This window comes from Colius striatus, chromosome 1 (assembly GCF_028858725.1).
Source record: "Colius striatus isolate bColStr4 chromosome 1, bColStr4.1.hap1, whole genome shotgun sequence".
Lineage (NCBI taxonomy): Eukaryota > Metazoa > Chordata > Aves > Coliiformes > Coliidae > Colius > Colius striatus.
In genome coordinates this window covers 166506156-166522045 of record NC_084759.1, presented here as the reverse complement: position 1 = coordinate 166522045, position 15890 = coordinate 166506156, and the positions used below count along the sequence as shown (strand labels likewise).

At 38.7% G+C, this 15890-nt stretch overlaps 1 protein-coding gene across 2 annotated transcripts in view; it reads left to right on the top strand.

Moving 5' to 3' along the window:
- Positions 1-570: 570 nt before the first annotated feature.
- NAV3 (neuron navigator 3) overlaps positions 571-15890 on the top strand; it is a 268894-nt gene continuing 253574 nt past the window's right edge. For both annotated transcript variants that reach the window (XM_062016086.1, XM_062016078.1), the window contains exon 1: positions 571-826. In XM_062016086.1, the coding sequence (XP_061872070.1) occupies positions 584-826 (243 nt within the window). In that variant the 5' untranslated portion in view covers positions 571-583. The remainder of the gene's footprint in view (positions 827-15890) is intronic.

Sequence of the window (15890 nt, the reverse complement as noted above, 5' to 3'; positions counted from 1 at the left end):
TCCAACAGCTGTTTGCTTTGGCTAATACTCAGTTCCTATTTTTTAAAAAAAATTTTAAAAAAAGAGGTTTGTTTTTTTTAAGATGTGGGCTGGTTATTTATGTAGCCAGGAAGAGGTCTCTGGTTCCAGTGTTGTGGTCTCAGAGCTGTTTTGACAGTTGGAGTACGCGGAAGTTGCATCTCTTCTCTCATTCCTTTTCTCCTGTCCTTCATTCACTTAACACACAGACCTGGAATGCTGTAGGAAGAAGAGAAAGCAAATTTATGAGTTCTTTAATCCCAGACAGGCAGCTCTGTGGCAGTTACCTTCAAGAAAAGTTCACGCCCCAAAGGAGTGTTTAGTCTTACAGAGCCACTGACTCACTGAGCAGCGCGTGTGAGTGGCTGCGAGGGAGAAGGGGAGAGATGAAGGGAAAGTTTTTCCTCCTTATGAAACTCGTAATATTATTGTTTTAAGACGTTTTTGAAGAGATTACTGCTACTTTTCTTTAATGTATTTGTTCTGGAATTGCTGAAACTGGAGTCTAACAGACTGAGGTCAGGAGCATTTTCTTTGGCAGAAAGAAGATACTTTTACAGAAGCCATGCCTGTGCTTGGGGTTGCCTCCAAGCTAAGACAGCCAACCGTTGGGTCAAAGCCTGTTCACACTGCCCTCCCGATAGCCAACCTTGGCCCCGCCGGCTCGCAGCAGTACTCATCAAAGTCTTTGGAGCTTGCTGGGGCAGAGAGCTCGATGCTTTCTTGTCAGCTTACATTAAAGTCAACCTGTGATTTTGGAGAGAGAAGAGCGCTTCAAGGAAAAACCCAGGAGATTGAAGATAGTAAGGTTAGTTGTAAACTTTACCTGCAGATCTCAATTCTCAGAAAATGTTGGTTTGCTCAGACAAAAATCTGATAGAAACTTACTGCATGCAGAGCTGAGAGTTAACTGGATAAATAGACTTTTGCTGTCATCTCTTAGCAGCCTTGGAAATTTGTTTTACTCAGCATTGCTGTTTGAATCAGTATTCTGTTTTTAAATGTGTGTTAAATGCTTCACTGATGGATTTTGATAAGGATCATAAGTAGAGAAAAATGATTTCTGCACCCAGTAAGCACAACAATGACATGACAGTACTTAGAAAAAAACCCAAACCCAAAACTTGGCTACTTCATCTTATATTATGAATTTTAAGAAGATTTCTCACGCCCACACCTATTCCCACAGGGAGACTCTTTTAAAACAAAAACAAGTAATTGATTCTTTTCACTTTTCAAATGATCTGGCTACACTTGCTACAGAACTGCTGAACCAGAAAAACAGCTTCTTGGTTTAAAGTACCTGTGTTTTTCTCTTCTGCAAAATAGCTTCTTCCTAGCTCCTATTCAAGCTCTGATTCATTGTGATTAAAAAAATCCTTTCAAGTAGGATACCACAATGTTTTTCAGACTGGTTAGGATTTTTTTCTTCTGTAAGGGAGTTCTTTAGTAGTCTGAATTAATACTTCTGCTTGATCTTCTGCTAGTCTGTCTGCTGTAGTTGAAAACATTTTTCATGCCTTGAACATGAGTAGTGAGTCCCTTCTTGCCAGTTGTATATACTCCTGTAGATCTTTTAGTCAGTACATTACAGCTGCATGTGTGGTTTAACAGCTTCAGCAAGCAGTGTTATGTGAGGTTACTTTCCCTTGCTTTTCTAGTACTTTTGGTTTGTGGAACTGATTACCATGCTGTGATTAAACATATATTTCTAGTTGCTTCTTATTTAGTTTGAGGATACTTGAGTGTCATCAGAGTTGTTAAAGTGGCAAGATACACATAATATATGTACTTGGTTTTCTTTTGTTTTTAGTTACTGGGTTAATGCAATATTTGTGAAGAAAATTGGTTTTGTGGTTACAGCACAGGGTTGGGATTCTGAACATTTGGGTTTGTTTTTAATCCCTGCCACATATTCCCCTGAGAGAGTGAGATTTTGGTCATGTCACTTAGTTTTTCCCTTGGAGTATTCTGTATCACCTCTCCTTGCCTTCCAAAGATGGTGCATTGGTGGTCTCAGACATGCATTATAGAAAGATAACATAGGGGCAGACTTTTCATCTTTTGATTACCAGAAGCAATGAACAGCCCATTTCTATGACATGAGTGTGACATGAAGATAATATGACATTTCAGCACAATGAGATTCTTAGCTGCTTGCATATTTTAATAGAAAATATACTTTATGTTTCTTCTTTAATGTTGTTTTTTAATGGATATTACATGAAAAGTAAAATAGATTTGCAAGTACTAATTTCAGGGGAAAAAAAGGATAGTTATATTGCCTACAGAGAGATGTTTCTTGATTCTTGAGAAGTGTGGAGAAAGATATGAAGCATCTTGTCTTGTCTTCAGTATTTAAACCATTGAGAACTATTAGTGATGAGTATGAGGCTTGATGGGAGTCATATTCTTCCAAGACATCTGGTCCTGAGCCCGGCTGAAGTGCTAATGATTAAAGTAACAGGCTATGTGGACTCAAACTGTGTCACAATTTGCAATTTCATCTTTCATGGGATTGACAATACTTGTATTATTAGAGACCTTTTTTAAGAACCGCCCCCCTCCCCAAAAAAAAACCTCTAGTCCCCCAAAATTGCATACCAGCTATTGGATCTCTTTCTCTTCCTGTTCTCAATGGAGGCAACTGAGCACTTTTAAAAGATGGTCTTTAAAAAGTAAGACCAGTTTGTGCACATGATGGTGTGAAAACCTCCCCTAGACACCTGTACTTACAGAAGGGCAGAGCATTCAAATTTCTTCAGCCTTTTAGTATTCTCCCTTACAAGTCCAACAATTCCAGTGAGACTTGGTGGCAGCTCTTTGCCCAACTTTCTTCCAGGCGCATATTTGTAATGCGCGCTCTTTTGCCTTTTAAGTGAGTTTCATGAAATCTTTTTGATGAAGTATTTTGGGCTATAAGGGTGATTTTGTTGAAGAAATTATTTTTAAACTTTTCTTATTAGTAAACTTTGAAGTATCAGCCTAGAAGTATAGAATACTACTTTCCTTCATGAGTGACGGAGAGCCATGCAACCCTATTTTCCAGCGCCTGGTAGCCTCAGTGGTGTGTTCAGATTATCTAAGCAGTAGTTCTAAGAATGGATTTAAGAGAGTTGTTAGAGCTAATATCTCTTCAGGTTTGCTGAGCAGATAGATGCAAGTTCTGCATTACAGACTGTCTTGTCCCAAAGCTTGACCATTTGTGAGGGCTGTTTCTGATGGATTTTTGGTTGATTTCTTTGGTTAGCAAATATATTAATCAAACATGTGATCTTCCTAGGTAGCTCTGTGGTACACAGTGCTGTGCATTGGGAATATTTTGTTATAACACCGATGACATAAAAGGTCTTTCAATTAAAATGTAATGAATAGCTAGTCTGAGTTTCTAACTGATAGTAAAATCTGCCTATATAGCATACTATTTATATGCTTCTGTTATACCATTAGATATAAGGCAACACTGATTTTTTAGGGGAAAATGACAAATATCTATTTGCAAAAGACAACAGAAAATATGAAATAATCATCTGGTTAACTTTTGCCCTTGCTTGCTATATTACAACCTTTAGCATTGCTTTCTTTGGTATTTTACATGTGTCACACTGTGGGTCACCAGCTTTCTCATCCTGTCTGGAAGGCACTTGGATTAACACATTTAGTCACTGTGACATATCCTGTCTCTATCTATAGCTCCTAAGGACTCCAAGTCAAATTTGGGTTATACATGTCAATACAGTAGGTCATTGCCACCCAGCTGTTTCCTTTATGGCCTCCAGCCTCACCACACTGTTACGGATTTTTGACACAACACTTTTGTGTTGTCTTTCTCACACAATTTCCTTGCCAAGGCAGGTTAGGAATACAGCTGCAAACATCACTTCTCTTCTCCTAGGTGTCTCTCCCATCTCACATGATTTTGCTGCACTTGCACATGTAGTCTATGTTGTTTCCTTTTGTTGTGGACATGATGCAGTTTCAAGTTTAATACAAGTCATAGTATTTTAATAAAAAATGTGGTAGAAAAAGTTTAAGGTGATTATGTTCACTTTCTTTTTTTGTTTAATTGGATAGAACACAGTTAAGGCGAGGAAAGCAAATAATAAGTTGCTAATGATTTAATTTGTTCTGTGTGTAGTTTGTTCCACTACACTGTTGTTCAAAATTTTCATAATTTGTGCTCTGGTACCTAAGTCACATACAGATCCATCTGATTTCTTGCTAAACCCACTAATGTTTAAACTAACTGTATGAACACTTATGATGCGACTAGTAATGCAAAATATTTGAACGCAAGCATTCAGACCACATTCTTTTTCCCTGAGTATCATATAGACAAAAGTTTATTCCTATATATGTACACAGGGAAGGAATCCAGCTGCTGGATTCATGAGGTGAAATGTTGGCTGTCTTTGAAGCAGATGGAGTTTTGCTGCTCAGTTGGACTGCAGAGTGTTTTTATGCAAATCCACATCTGAAAATACCAATATCTTTTGTAATATTTTTCTAACTGTGAGTACAGTATTATTTATATTTCTGTGCACAACTTTTATATTGCTTGCTAAATTAGAGAAGCCATAATTATCAGATCATGCTAGGCTACCTTGTGATACTCTTCTGGTTGTAGAATGGGCTATCAAACAGTAATAAAATGAAAAAAATATCAAGTCATGCTGTAGAAAGGTAAATAAAGTAATGGCTTGAAACTAAAGGAACAAAGAGAGTTTGTTAGCAAAAACAACTTATTTTGGTCACTAAATGATAACTCTGCACTATGTTGACCTACAGCAAAATGCCAAGATCAATCATGTTTTACTCCAGGTCACCACGATAGATTCCAGCAGCCCTCACACATTTGGTAGTGCAGTTGTAAGCGCACTGCCATAAATCCTGTCTGGCACAAAGGTGAGCATCTGCTGGGAGTCAGCATCCCTGATAGACACACTGGTCTCTGGCCTGACTTCCCGGGACTGCTCTTTCCAGTGCCCTGCTTTACGCTTCCAGGGTTTTCCTCCCATCATCAAACGTTCTTCTTTCAAGGTCACTGAACCATCATTTATGCTTGCAAACTTAATTTTCTCTGAGGTGAATCTGATATATTAATTGTAGTGTTCTGGCTATATGACTTGGAAGATAAGATTTTAGCCTTCTTTTCTGAGTTAATTAGTTCCTTTACTGTCATATTATCTTATTTCTGTTTGTTTCTTGTTTTCAGTTTCTCTTTGACCATCTTATCTGTCCGCTGCTGTCTGCTTTATCTGCTTCTTCCTTCCTGTTGGCAGACATCTTTACAGGGTTCTGCATATCATAGATATATATTGTTTTTCTCTTTATCCACTAATCAAGTCTTCCTGTCATGACTGAAATATTTTTCATATTACTGTTCATCATTGGAAAGTACTAGTCAGGCTCTACAATTGATCCAGTATACAAATGTAAGCCTAAAACTTTTCCGGATACTTCAATACTGGTATACAGAGGATGTATGGAGAGTAATTTTATGGTCTCCCTTGGAAGGATTTAGCCCCACCAAATTCATCATTTAACAATCTAACTTTGATATATGAAGGTCTCAGGATGAGTTCCTCAGGGAAGCAGACCTGCTGCAGTGCTGCCTGGAAGAAATGACAGTGAATACGATGTCTCTAGCTGTGGACACAACAACTGACTTCTTCTGTAGAGCACCCAAATCTGAGCATCTGGGCTGGGGAAACAGTCTGTAAATCATCAGAAAGCAGAAGACTAGATGCTCTCTACCTGGGAAGCATGGCCAGCAAAGAATGGGATCTGAAACAGTTAAGTAATGTAAAATTAATGTCAGTGTCACAAAACAAAGCTAAATACTTTGATATGATTAGGCAAAAATAGATACTGCTTCTATTAAAGTGAAGGGATCATTTCTTGAGGATCATTTCATTTAGTATCATACTATTGTATCTCAGTGTTGGTCTGAGGGCCCCTAGTGTCAATCAACTATCCCTGTGGCAGAAGGATATTGGAGTCAGCAGGGAAACATTCCATTTTTTTCCTCATCAATTGGAAGCAGTTTGTTGGTGATGTGGTAACTCCTGCCCATCACCAGGCGCCAAACTTGGGACAGCTCAGGCTCCTCTATCTAGACAGATCACAAGACAAATATTTTTGCTTTCCGTACATGGGTGGAGCTCTTGCTCACCCCAGTGGGAGTACCATGCACATTGAAAAAACAGATGTGTGCCATGAACGACTTCCATATCTCTGTCTTTCCTCAGCTAACCCTTCCACACCATTTACTTAAGTTTTGTGTGACCCTTTCCCACATCTCCCTCAAGCACAGAATCTGTTGCAATCCCACATCTCTGTGACCTTTAAATTTCTTGGATACCTTTTTGTCCGGTCTCTCAGGGCCAAGCTCCGCTCCACCAATTTTCTTGACATATTGAATCTAGGGAACATAAATAAATGAGTTTATTTCCCTATTTTGTCATACCCTTCCTTTTCTCAGTACTAATATCATTGAAGATGTCTGTCTTGTGGGTTGGCAAGAAAGAAGGCTGCTCATTGTGCCGACTGTTTCATTTACAGCACTACAGCCAAGGCAAGAAAAAGGGCAGCAGAAGCAGCCAGAGACCGCCCATCTTCTCCCCATAGTGACCACTAGTGATGGGAAGCCAGCATTGTTTCAAAAGCACTGAACAAGCTGCCAGAATTTTCAATCAGCACTGCTGACACCTGGGACTATGTGTGTTTAAAATTCACAGAGCCCGAGTGAAGCCAGGACAGTTGGCAGGAGTTCAGATTGTCAGCAATTTCAGCTTCTTGCCCTTGTACTCTGAATTATTTCTTAATCAAACAGATAACAGTGTCTTTAATGTGCTTTATGTATCCAGCACCATCTGTCTACACTATATTATAACTGATTTAAGAGCCTTCTGCGGTATGAGCTTGGAGTCAACTTTACTGATACATGATTCTTTTCTACTCATTTGTACCAACTGCATTTTCATATAGTTGACGTAAATGTACAGTAACACAACATGTAACTCTGAGTTCTCTCACACAAGAATATAGAAGTCATCATATTTCATATTAATTTGTGTGTTGTAAGCTGGTGCTGGGCATCAACAGAAAATAATTATTCTTGTGCCTAGGGAAGCTACTTGAGGATTTCCTGACAAAAAAATACTTTCCGTGAAAATGTGAGCGTATCTGAGTGCTGATACACCATGGATACACCAGCAGAGCTCCAGAACCTGAAGCAATTCAGCAACATTTGTTTAGTGCAACACTTTTGCAGCCTCTTGGGTAGTCTGTTCTCCCTGACCATAAATGGAGATGAGTGGTCTCTGGACAAAATTAATGGGCTTTTATTATACCCTAGGCGGTTTTAGTCAGGCTCAAGTAAAACTTCACAGTGTTAACAGTAGTTAAACAGAAGAAGGTTTTGCTTGGAGAAGGTGTACTGTCTCCACCACTTGAGGATTTTAAAACAGATAAGTACACTGATCCTTTCTTGTGCAAAGTTCTCCACGGCCATGGTCTTCTCATTTTCTTTGCTTTTCTCTTTTATTGACTCAGATGAGTGTAGATCTGTGGTAATACAGCCATGCTACTTTGGGAAACCAAGCTGACAGCTCTGTGGCCCACAGTGCCATAGAGATGTAAGGACTCAGTTTGGAAACAGCTTTGCTACCTTAAAAAAAAAAGGAAAAAGAAAAAAGAAAGTTGTACAATATGTATGGGTGTTTGCAGAGACATTTCAGTGAAGTATTGCAGTTCCAGTTATGTTTTGCAGAAGCATCGGTAGGGTAGCTCCGGAGACCAGCCAGCTAGTTGCTTGATTGGAAACGTTCATTTCTCTAGCATATAGGATACCAGAACTGGAGTGCCCTCATGCTTCAAGATCCTGTAAGGTCTGGCAGTGGAGTGACTCTCAGGGACTCAGTTCTTTGCTCTATAACAAGAAACATAGAAGACCTGTAAACCCCATTCCGTTTATGGCTACAAGATCCTTTCAGGAGCACTGCAGTGGATATTTCAACTGGCTGCATTTTGTAGGGGCTGTTCAGACTGGTCATTAGAAGATGGGAGCAATCCAAAGCACTCAGAAGAGTGAAGGGTACCATTAAGCTTAGGAAGTTCTGTTCTTCTGGAAAACATTCTTCCATCAAGCAAAAAAACCCCAAACAAACAAACAAACAAACCCAACACCAAACCAAGCCAAACAAAAAACCCCAATGTCATTTCTGTGGATTTTTTATGAGTTTCAACCAGACATTGATCCTAGAAATTTTTACTAGATTGATGTCTTGTCACAGCAGGTAGTGTGTATGCACATAGTAGAAATTAGTCATAACTCTATAGAATGTGTGGCTATATTACACAAAGTGTGAGAGAAAAGGAAAAATATTATCCTCACAGTGCTGAGGGAGAGGAGGGATTAAAGGGGAAATGGATGATTTTCCCACACTCAGGCTGGGACTTTGTGGCGTGACTAGGAATTTCAAGTCATATATAACTTGAGTCCCAGTCTCCACATCATAACCACAAGCCCATCTTTTGCCTTTTGTAAGGGATCAGTTAAGAATAAAACAGCCAGATAATGAGTTATTTTTCCTACTTGCTTCATGAGGACAGCTCTGACTTTTTCTTCATTTCAGTGGCTAGCCTCAGTGTGGGCCCAGCTCTGAGCTGGAGGGGGAATTATACTCATGCAGCTACGTTCTTTGATTTTGATGTATATCATCAACACACACTGACATAATTTATTAGAGATGCAGAAAATGTTATCCCTTTTCTGGAGCAGTAAAACACTTGTCAAAATTCCTTTGTGCAACACTGTTGATAGGCTTTTCACTTATTAAATATTATGTGGAAAGTGTACATAGTTATGGAATAAAAACAGGCCTTTTTTAAGTAGAGGTGACTTTTTTAGTCCTAATGTCTGCTTTTTAGATAGCTTCTGTGTAGCAGAAACTCTTGTATTTAGCAAATAATCAGGGTATAATTACAAACGAGACCTGCTGTTTTGGTTTTTTTTAACTATGTGTTCATTCTACTTTTGGTCCACTATCTCTTTTTTCTCTAGTCCACTAATTTTTTGAGCCATGTAGTTTTTCTTACACTTGCATACATGGCACGCAAAGAGTAGTTCATTTAAAGCAGCTCTGTGTTTCACTTCGACCTGATTCACAGGATGTGGTCTTGGAGGAAGCCCATGCCTTAACAATAGCCTTTTGACAGTGAGGGTGTTTGGGGATTAAGCTGGAAGAGGAGGAAGCATCTATCCATTCTCAAACCTACTAGTGGAATATTTTGTGCGAATCTTCACTTGCACATGATGTTTTTAAGGTCACAAACCTTTCTTTTTTGTTTTTACTGGCAAGAGGATGTTGGCTGAAAGATAGCATAACTTCTTTAAAATTCAGTAAAGGAATGCAGAGTGTTTTGTCTGGTAAATGGGAAGGGATAATTCCCCCATGTAAGATGTGCAAATATCTGATGGCTCTTGTGTATGTTCTGTGTAAACCAAGTTGAGAGAGCTTGAAGAATAAGCAAATCAAAGAGAAACATAATTTTAAAGTGGTTAGGGCTGGATCGTAGTATTTCTGGATATATAAACTGAGAAGGTGCCAGCCACTAAACGTCTGTACTAACTCTGCATAAAACATGAGAGAAGTTAACCAAGTATAATATTAGTGTTGTCCTAACCTACTTTCAGGATGGCTTTGGTCTGACTTATCTTTTTAATTATGTTTATTTTCCTGTAAACCCTCTTTTACTGCTCTGCCCCTCTGATCTTAATAAAGCGGAAAGCATTTTATCCTTCTGTATATCTCTCAACAGTAGTTAGAAATATTTTATTCAGGTGAAACACTGAATTGCAGCAGATTTAAAAAAATAGAACAAAAATAGATATTGATCTCTGTCTTGTGTTTTCCATTTCAAAATATCTCCTTTTGACAATTTTAACACCTGGCTTTGTGTCATATTGGTGCTGTGTTAAACTCCAAAAGACTTGGCAACGAAAACTTCCTGTTGTGCATCAGGATTTGATTTACAGGGCATGTGTGAAACCATTCCAGCTTAGTAATCAGAGTGGTCATGCACAGAAGGATGACTTCCTAGCAAGTGTTGTAAAACATTTGACCACTTTCATTAATCAGGAAAGGCTGCATAGCTCATACGTGATTTTGGGTGAGTAAGACAAGTCAGGGTGCAGGACTTTTACTCACCACTACAACAATGGGATTTCCTGGCAACACATCTATGCAGTAAACAGGCTGTTTTCTTTCTTTTGGGAGTATTTTTTTGTTTTGGTTTGGGTTGTGTGGTTTTTTTGGTATTTTTGTAAGCTGTCTCTGTAGTGGAAATAAATAGGCATTAAATAAGAATGTGAAATAACAAATAAAAGTTCAAAAAGAGTTTAGAAATTTCCTCAGCTGATCAGCCTGCCTGCTTTAGTCATTGCTGGCCAGTTCATCAGCCAGATACAGAGTGCTGGAAGGAAGAGCTGAAGGAATCTGTTTCTCATGAAGGAGCATAACATATCTGAGAGCTTGAGAGCTACAGGTTCAGATTTGCTTTTGAAATGCTTCTGAGAAGGGAGAAAGGCCTAGTGGCTCGCATGGGAAGTCACAATCTGGTTTCACTTCTGGTTTCTATCAAATATAGAACTCAATGCATATGAGAAATGGCAATAGTGCCATTGTTTTTAAAGTTGTCTGATGGCTAAATGCTATTTTATATTTTTAACACTGAAGACATAATCTACTTTCAAAAATATTACTGAAGTTACTTTGAATGACCTTAGATAATCGTGTTTATTTTTTGTTTTTACCTAATCAGGTACTGATGTTAACAGTCAATTTAATAATGCATCCATTCTTTGTTCTTGCTTGTAATAAGAAGGCACAAGTAGAAGGCATACTTCTTTTTTCCTGTGTAAATTTGTGTTCCTGACACAATTGGAGTAACAGCATTGTCATTGTTTTCTTTACCCTGCTGAAGTATCACGCTGAAGATGTGTATTATTAACTGAAACCTGAGAAGTAGGGTGCTCCACAGACAAACCCCAGTGAAATGTGTAGTGATTGACAATGAAATACACTGTTCATAGATGATGCCATGTCCAGATTCATTTTTTTAATGGAGTCTAATTAGAAAAATTTTCAGGTATAGGTAGCTCTTGAGCAAGAACAAGGTTTCTTCAGCTGTGCGTTTGGTATGGGTTGATGGTTGTGTTGCCAATGAATAAGAGCAAAGAAGCCCTCTCAATCTAGGACAGCTATGTCAGTCACAGCTTTAAAGAGTTTTCGTTTATAAGATAAGCTGTTAGCACAAGGGAGTGGGAAATAAAAGAAAAATCTGTGGAAATGAAAACAAGGCTTTCTTCCCAGGGCCCTGCCGTGCCAGTGTAGGATTTTTTCTGGGTTATTCTGCCTCATTTGTGGACATGATAAAGAGAAGACGTGGAGTCATGAGGAAAGCTCAAAAAGCAAATCAAATTAAGTTTCAGAAAAGGGAGCTCACAAAACTGGGCATATTGGGAACCAATGTGTCGGATTAAACATTGTCATTCAAAATAAATTACTTAAAGGTGATTTGGCAACAGAAAAAGAAGAGATTCAGGATATGGAGATTCAGAATACAGAGGTTCAGATTGGCAAAAGAGATATTGGACAATTAAGACTCCCTAAAAGCAAGGGGATTAGAAACATTTGTTATTGATGGAAAATTTGATTGCTTTTCTGCACATTGAAGGTGATCTCATTTAATTTGTGAGAAGTTGTAGGATCTCATTGTGAAATACTGATATAAATGCCAGCAAAGACAGAAAGATAGTGGTCATATTTTGGTCTAAAGGGAGAAAAGTTTCCTTTAGTTCCCATTAAAAAATTCAACTTGGAAGTCAACAAAGTCAGTATTTTCAACAGTAATTTTTACTCAGCTATATACACGTCTTTAGGGAGTTCAGCAGCCTTTGCACAGAGTAACCTGGGAGTCATAGCACAGTTCTGACATAAACAAGTTATTTTGTCCTAATTGATTAGATAGGAATGGTATGTGTCTTGATCAAGCCGTAAGTCAGTGATATATCCAAGAATAAAAGGTGAATATTGGTTCCTGCTGTATTAGCAAATCTGTATTTGTAATTTAGTCTGTTTCTTGCAAAACTCTGCATGGATGCAGTAGTTATCCTGAACTGAAGGCTGGAGTGGAGGATTTTTACAGTATATGTTGCATTGCCACCATTTCAGAGCAACAGAAGATTTTTGATCTTTTGGAGAAATTTGGCATGTTCCTTCTTGTAGTTTCACTATGAAGCCAAGTATAAGAATTCAGAATTCCTGGGGTGATGTCCTTTTCTTGATATGATTTGTGTGATTCTATCACCAACTGTGTGATTATACAACTATTTTTTATAGTGTTGAAATGTTTTAACAGAAATATACAAATAGACAGTTATAAATTAAGAAACTCTAAGTGTGACAACTCCCTTTGGTTATCATAATTAAACATTAGGAATGGTATATTTGATACAATTCCAAGTGGAGATCGAAGAACTGTGGCAGGCCATATTACTTGACAGTGCTTTTTCATTTCTCCAATCAACCCAGTGTAGTTTGGGATTTTTTTCCTTAACAGTTAAGCTCTTCAGAAGAGCTATTTAACTAGGTTTTTTTTTGCTTCTCTATTTAATTTGACTGTTGCTTTTAGGATACTTTCAGATATTTTTCAGTGTGACAAGCATTGATGTGCCCTAACATTTTCAGAACAGTAGGACACAAAAATAGAGTGGAGATGACTGAAAATGTTACGGCAGCAAATCATTGACTGAATAGATTACTACAGGTCCTCTAAGGCCATTTTTATAGCACAGAGATAATAAATGTAGGTTTAGCATTTTGACACCAGTAGTGCATCCTACATATATTGAAACCACTATATGTATGGGATTTATGGTGCACATTAAGGACAGAGATGGATATGTATGCTTATTTACAGATACCTGTTGGTATTTTTCTAGGTATTTATGAAAGTTTAAAGTATGCTCATTCAAATATTTTTTAAATATTGTGGAAGGTGATTTAGAGACAAAGGTAAAGGAGCTGCACACTTTCATAATTTTTGATGCACACGTACCATATGTGACATATACTACATATCTATATTAATACATATTATACATGCCCATGTCACATATATTATATATGTTATCTTTTCAGTGAAATCCAAATTCCCAGTTGCAGACTAGGGACTGGTAGGCAGTTCTGCAGTCACTTTCTCCACTGCCTCTCTCAAGGACTGCATTGACTTTCAGTTTGTCTGGGATGTGATGCTGCCTCAAATTGACTTGATGAGTCAGTTTCCAAATAGACTCGAAATTGTAACCCTCTATTTGTATACTTCTTCAGCTCTCCACTTTTATCATCTCCCTGAGGTCCTTTAGGGAGACGTCTGTTGTTCACTCCATTATTTGAAATACTTCATTTTAGAAACATGGCAAAATCAGCCTTCCAAAACCAGAACTCTCTGTGTTCTTGTTGAAGTCAGTGGGAGTTTCTCCATTTCCTCACTGGAGTAAGAGTATCATCCCATGTCATTATGGTTAGATAATTCATAACCTCTTACATTATCACAAGATAGATTTTCAAGCCATACAGGCCATTATTCTTCCACAAACCATCATGGTGTTTCTTAAAAAACCAAACTGCATCCTGTCATGGATTACGTCTAAGACTCATTCTCATTACTGTTCTTTATGAAAGTGTATTTAATGTCATGGAGACATAGGCAAGTAAAATAAAAGTGTGAATATACATATTGTTTTATCACAAAAAATAGGAAAATGTCTTGGTTTCCGTTTTCACTTTTGTTCATTTTTAAATGCTTCATAGATCCATATTTAGTCTTGAAGTCTTCCAGCCTCAGTTGAGGTCTAAGCCTCCAGTAAGATATATGTGCTGAAAATCTCTGTATACAGGTTTCTTTGGTTACAAAGAAACCACAGAATCACAGAATGGTAGAGGTTGGAAGGGACCTCTATAGATAATCTAGTCCAGCCCTCTGCCAAAGCAGGTTAACACAGATCCAGTCGAACAGGAACACGTTCAGGTGGGGATTGAAAACCTTCAGAGGAGAATACAAAACCTCCCTGCGCCAGGGCTCCATCACTCTCACAGAAAGAAGTTTTTCCTCTTGTTCAAGTGGGACTTCCTGTGTTCCACTTGTGCTGGTTACCACTGATCATCTCACTGGGGCATTACCCCAAAAAAGACTCACCTCATCCTCTTGACAGCCACTCTTTAGATATTTATGAACACTGATAAAATCCCCTCTCAGTCTTCTCCAGACTAAACAGCTCCACGTCTCACAATTATTCCTTGAAAGAGAAATGTCCCAGTCCCCTGACATACACCTTGTAAATACTTGTAAATATTACTGAGGTCCTCCCTCAGTCTCCTCTTCTTCAGACTGAACAGTCCTAGATCCCACAGCCTTTCCTCATAAGGAAGATGCTCCAGTCCCTTGATCATCTTGGTGGCTCTGCACTGGACTCTCTTCAGAAGTTCCCTGTCCCTCTTGAGCTGAAGAGACCAGAAATGGACACAGGACTCCAGATGAGGCCTCACCAGGGCACAGTAGAGGGGGAGCAGAACCTCCTTTGACCTGCTGGCCACACTCTTCTTGATGCATCCCAGGATGCCATTGGCCTTCTTGGACACGAGAGCACATTGCTGGCTTATGGTTAGTTTGTTATCAATCAGGACTCCCAGGTCTCTCTCTCTGCAGAGCTGCTCTCCCGCAGGTCAATCACCAGCCTGTACTGGTATATGTTGCAGGACTCTGTGCTTGCCCTTGTTAAACCTCATGAGATTCCTTTCTACCCAACTCTCCAGGTGGTTGAGATCCTGCTGAATGGCAGCACAGCCTCTGGGGAATCATCCAGTCCTCCCAGTTTGGTGTCATCAGTGAGCTTGCTGAGGATACACTGTCCCCTCATCCAGGTCGTTGATAAAGATGTTCAACAAGACTGGCCTCAGAACTGATCCCTGTGGAACTCCACTGGCCACAGGCTTCCAACTCAACTCGGTGCTGTTAATCACTACCCTCTGTGTTCTGTCATCTGCCAGTTCTTCACATCCAACCTACACTTCCTGAGCTGCCTTCTGAGAATGTTATGGTGTCAAAAACCTTGCTGAAGTCAAGACAGATGACATCCCCTGCTCTGCCCTCATCAAACAGCTGGTAGTTAGTTAGTGACCATGAGACATTGCCAAAAATTGAAGTTGCTTTTTGGTAAATATGATTAACATCTCAGATTTTCTATAACAAGATTTTACAAGTAAACTTGAATAAAAACTGCTACTGCTAGTGTTGCAACCTGGGGAGGTCAGATTTATCTGTCTGGATATATTGATGTACTCTTCCCTATTTGAGTCAAACTGATTATCTATCCATTATTTTGCTTGTTAAGTGCAGAGCTACAGTCTGTGTCAATCACTAGCACTGTATGGGAAGAGTCTGAAAAAAAACCCCAAACCAATGCATTGTAAGTACAGGACAGAAACCTGCTTTGGAGGGATGTTAGGCTATGTTAGTATTCTCAGATATTTTATGCCAGATGACTGGTGTTTTCTGATAATCAGGTAATATATGACTTTCGTTCATGGAAACGATGAATTTAAAAGGAAAAAAAGAGAACTTTGTGCACTGAAAACATTCAGAATTAATTGACTTTGGAAAGCCAAGGTTCTTACAGAAAAAAAATAAAACTGTTCTCATTTCCATTTTTTCTTGTATTCTGCCTCTTTAGACAATCGATGGAATTTGTCTAATTAAGAGATCCCCAAATATTTAGGTTATGTTTGTTTCTGAAGTATTTGGAA